This window comes from Macrobrachium rosenbergii, chromosome 43 (genome assembly GCF_040412425.1).
Source record: "Macrobrachium rosenbergii isolate ZJJX-2024 chromosome 43, ASM4041242v1, whole genome shotgun sequence".
NCBI classification, from domain to species: Eukaryota; Metazoa; Arthropoda; class Malacostraca; order Decapoda; family Palaemonidae; genus Macrobrachium; species Macrobrachium rosenbergii.
Window position 1 is genome coordinate 18,907,936 of NC_089783.1, and position 4,769 is coordinate 18,912,704.

General features: G+C 39.1%; 1 protein-coding gene across 1 annotated transcript; it reads left to right on the top strand.

Annotated features, from left to right (window-relative positions):
- The first annotated feature begins 921 nt into the window (after positions 1-921).
- Positions 922-4,328, top strand: LOC136828621 (putative leucine-rich repeat-containing protein DDB_G0290503). The gene has a single exon (XM_067086653.1). It carries the CDS (start codon positions 1,376-1,378, stop codon positions 4,058-4,060), a length of 2,685 nt encoding a protein of 894 aa, XP_066942754.1. The 5' UTR covers positions 922-1,375; the 3' UTR covers positions 4,061-4,328.
- Positions 4,329-4,769: the final 441 nt, after the last annotated feature.

Sequence of the window (4,769 nt, forward strand, 5' to 3'; positions counted from 1 at the left end):
TAGTTACAAGCATATCGAAAAAAGCGCGAAGAATTCGAGAAGTTAAGAGGGCATTGTGGCTATTAGAATTACATACACACACACACACACACACACACACACACACACACACACATATATATATATATATATATATATATATATATATATATATATATATATATATATATCTGAATTTTTATCATATCACCGTGACATTTTATATACACTAACATTAAGCAATAAATGTCGTTTCACATCTAATTCGCTATACAATGGAAATAATTAAAATTGATGGGTGGTTTGAGCCTGCCTGTGACGAATCACTTAGTTATAATACCTCTTCGTATTATTTCCGAGGTAGATAGAATTAGATATCAAACGACTATTCAGGCTCAATGTTTATATATACAGAATATATATATATATATATATATATATATATATATATATATATATATATGTCACACACATATCTGTGTGTGTAAATATGAATGTATGTACTTATGTATATATACATGCGGAGAGAAAGAGAGAGAGAGAGAGAGAGAGAGAGAGAGAGAGAAGACTGGGTAGGACATAATAATAATAATAATAATAATAATAATAATAATAATAATAATAATAATGACTGTATTATCATCAATACATATATACAGTATATATATATATATATATATATATATATATATATATATATATATATATATATATATATATATATATATATGTATATGTATATATATAATATATACATACATACATATATATATATGTATGTATGTATGTATGTATATATATATATATATATATATATATATATATATATATATATATATATATATATATATATTAACTACAGTTAAAACTTGATAGACTGGTGAAAGGAAACACGCGATCACTAAATAAAAAAGAAATACCAGCAATGAAATATTCGCCTAACTGCGAACTGAAACGTTCCCAGGAATACAAGAGCAGCCCTGAAGATTTCGAGACCAGTCAGGCGTCAAAAAAATTAATCCACAATACAAATTTTATCGTCAGTAAACTTGAGGGCAAAAGAGAAGAGTTTTGCCTAAGAAAAACCGAGGAGAAGACTGGACTAGAAAAAAATTATTTCAGTTGAGGTAAAAAGAAAGTGTTGCTAATTTTCTACCAGCAGTCTATGACAATCCTGTCGAAGGAAGGACTTTAGTTAGAACCTCCGGGCTCCGGGAGCAAGAATCCTTCTTCATCCAAACACGAAGAAGAAGAAGAAGAAGCAGCACGCTTCGGAGCTGAGCCAGGAACGAGGCGCTCCGAAGCCCGTGCTGGAGCCTTCCTCGGATCGAAAAATGCCACTCGTCAGTTTTAGAAACTAGGGATAGTGACAGCTGACGTATTTGGCAAACATTTCATGATGTTTGCTTTACTATACGTAGTATTTTGTGCACTATCATTTGTGGCCTGTGGTTTGTTAAACTCAATTGTTGAGGACCTGATGAGGCTCTATTTGGCTGAAGGACCTTTGAGTGGCCCACAGGATTTATATCTTATAAATGTGGAATCTGTTAATCCACGACAAATGGAAGAACAGAACTTTTGGACGCCGGCCAATGCCGTTGCCATCACTTGTGTGGGTATGGCTTTGGTGGCTGGCCTGGCGGTAGCTGCTTATAGAATACACACACGACATGGAAAATACGTTCATGGACTGGTAGAAGATCTGGAGAGACAAAAAACCGAAGTGGCAATACTGAAAGATCGTCGGGAAACGGAAGAAAGAACAACTGTTGAGAAGGAGAAAGAGCTGGAGGAGATGAGACAACAGCGAGAGCGATCGGACGCTGAAAAGAAGAGACTGGAAGAGATTCTGGAAAGAAGTCAAATCCAGGAAAGTAAAATGGAATGTCTCTTGAACAGAACCAAGGAGGAGAACGACTCTCTACAAAATCAAATTGTGGAGAAAGATCTTTTGATTGCAAGGAACGCAGAAGAAAGAAGAGAGATGAAAATTCGTTTTGAAGAGGCAAAGAAAGGAAGAGACAGAGAAATCGAGATTTTGGAACATGGAAGGGATCATCTAATAGCTGACAAGAGGTGTTTAGAAGAAAGTTCAATGCAGGCTATAGAGACCGAAAAGAGACTGGAAAGGATAAACATGGAGATGATGCTGGAAATAACGTCTCTGGAAAATCGCGTCGACGAGAAAAACTGGTTGCTGATGCAGAGAGAAAAAGACGAAAAAGAGATGAGAAATATTTCCCAAGAGATGATGGTGAAGAAGGAGAGAGACCTGGAAAGCGCTCTGGAGAGGGTAACTGGGCTCGATTTCAGATTAAAAGAAGCTGAAGCCACCAATCGAGCGTTGGCCTCACAGAATGAATGTTTCAAGAGTGAGAATGACCACTTACGAGAAACCCTAGCTGAGAAAGAGGGGAAGGTTGACCATCTGAAAAATTTACAGGAAGCATCAGTGCAAGAAGTAGCTGGTCTACGAGAGAAGAATTGCGACCTAGAGCAACAATTTGAAAAGATTAAAGAAGAGAAGGCTCAGAAAGACCGGGAAATAAATTCACTGAAAAATTCTTTAAAAAATGAAAAAATGGAGAACAAAATTCTGAATGAAGAAGTTCAGCAGATGCAAAACTGGGTAGCTGAACTAGGAGGTCAAAACGCGAAGAAGGAAGAGGATTTGGTTAATAAGGAACAGGAAGTAAATTCGCTGAAAAATTCTTTGGAAAATGAAAAGCAAGAGAAGAGAATTCTGAATGATGAAGTTCAGCAGATGCGAAACTGGGTAGCTGAACTAGGTGGTCAAAACGCGAAGAAGGAAGAGGATTTAGCTAATATGGAAGAAGAAGTAAATTCACTGAAAAATTCTTTGGAAAATGAAAAGCAAGAGAAGAGAATTCTGAATGATGAAGTTCAGCAGATGCGAAACTGGGTAGCTGAACTAGGTGGTCAAAACGCGAAGAAGGAAGAGGATTTAGCTAATATGGAAGAAGAAGTAAATTCACTGAAAAATTCTTTGGAAAATGAAAAGATGGAGAACAGAATTCTCAATGATGAAGTTCAGCAGATGCGAAACTGGGTAGCTGAACTAGGTGGTCAAAACGCAAAGAAGGAAGAGGATTTGGCTAATAAGGAAGAAGAAGTAAATTCACTGAAAAATTCTTTGGAAAATGAAAAGATGGAGAACAGAATTCTCAATGATGAAGTTCAGCAGATGCGAAACTGGGTAGCTGAACTAGGTGGTCAAAATGCGAAGAAGGAAGAGGATTTGGCCAATAAGGAAGAAGAAGTAAATTCACTGGAAAATTCTTTGGAAAATGAAAAGATGAAGAGCAGAATTCTCAGTGATGAGGTTCAGCAGATGCAAAACTGGGTAGCTGAACTAGGTGGTCAAAATGCGAAGAAAGAAGAGGATTTGGCTAATAAGGAACAGGAAGTAAATTCACTTAAGAATTCTTTAGAAAATGGAGAAGAAGAGAAAAAAAATCTGAAAGAAGCAGTTCAGCAGATGAGAGACTGGATAGCTAAAGTAGGAGGCGCAAAGGCCAAATTGGAGGAGGAAATAGCTACGAAGGACCAGCAAATAAATTCACTGAAGAATTCCCTAGAAAATGGACAAGAGAACAACAAAATTCTGAAAAAAGAAGTTCAGCTGATGAGAAACTGGGCAGCTGAGGTAGAAGGTGAAAAGGCCAGCATGAACATAAAATTAGCTCAGAGGGACCAGGAAATAACTTTACTGAAGAATTACTTAGAAAATGAAGGAGAGAAGAACAAAATATTGAATGAAGAACTTGAGCAGACGAAGAAGTGGCTGGCTGAATTAGAAGGCACAAATTCAAATATTAAAGTTAAACTGGACCAAAAAGATGAAGTGATAACTTCAATGGCAAATGCTTTAGAAAACGAGAGGGAAATAAATAAAAATTTGAGGAAAAAATTAAGGAAGCAGGTCAAAAAGCTGGATCACATCATAGCATTGACACTAACTATGGATCACTCTCAGGATTCAGACAAGGATTACAGCAAAGGGTCATTGCCTTCCGCCAAAGTTGACAGTGAGAAACATTCAAGTGATACAAAATAGAAGGAATTTAATGAAGAAGGATGATGGCAGAAGGAGTGCTACTTTTTGACCAGGATGGAACAACAGTGACTGGTCGTTTGGCCCAGAGGACATGGACCAAGAGTTGACTGTTGAGCCTGGAGTGTTTTCCCAGTTGAGGCAACTGTCCCCCCCAGACAGCTACCTCTCTGGAAAACCACTTTTAGCCAACAGCTGGTGGTCCTAAGGCTCTCATGGACCAAGAGTTGACTGTTGAGCCTGGAGTGTTTCCCCAGGTGAGGCAACTGTCCCCCCCAGACAGCTACCTCTCTGGGCAAGCACTTCTGGCCAACAGCTGGTGGCCCTAGGGCTATCTTCGACCAAGAGTTGACTGTTGAGCCTAGAGTGTTTCCCCAGGTGAGGCAACTGTCTCCCCCAGACAGATACCTCTCTGGGCAAGCACTTTTGGCCAACAGCTGGTGGTCCTAGGGCTCTCTTGGACCAAGAGTTGACTGTTGAGCCTGGAGTGTTTCCCCAGGTGAGGCAACTGTCTCCCCCCAGACAGCTACCTCTCTGGGCAAGCACTTCTGGCCAACAGCTGGTGGCCCTAGGGTTATCTTCAACCAAGAGTTGACTGTTGAGCCTAGAGTGTTTCCCCAGGTGAGGCAACTGTCTCCCCCAGACAGATACCTCTCTGGGCAAGCACTTTTGGCCAACAGCTGGTGGTCCTAGGGCTCTCTTGGACCAAGAG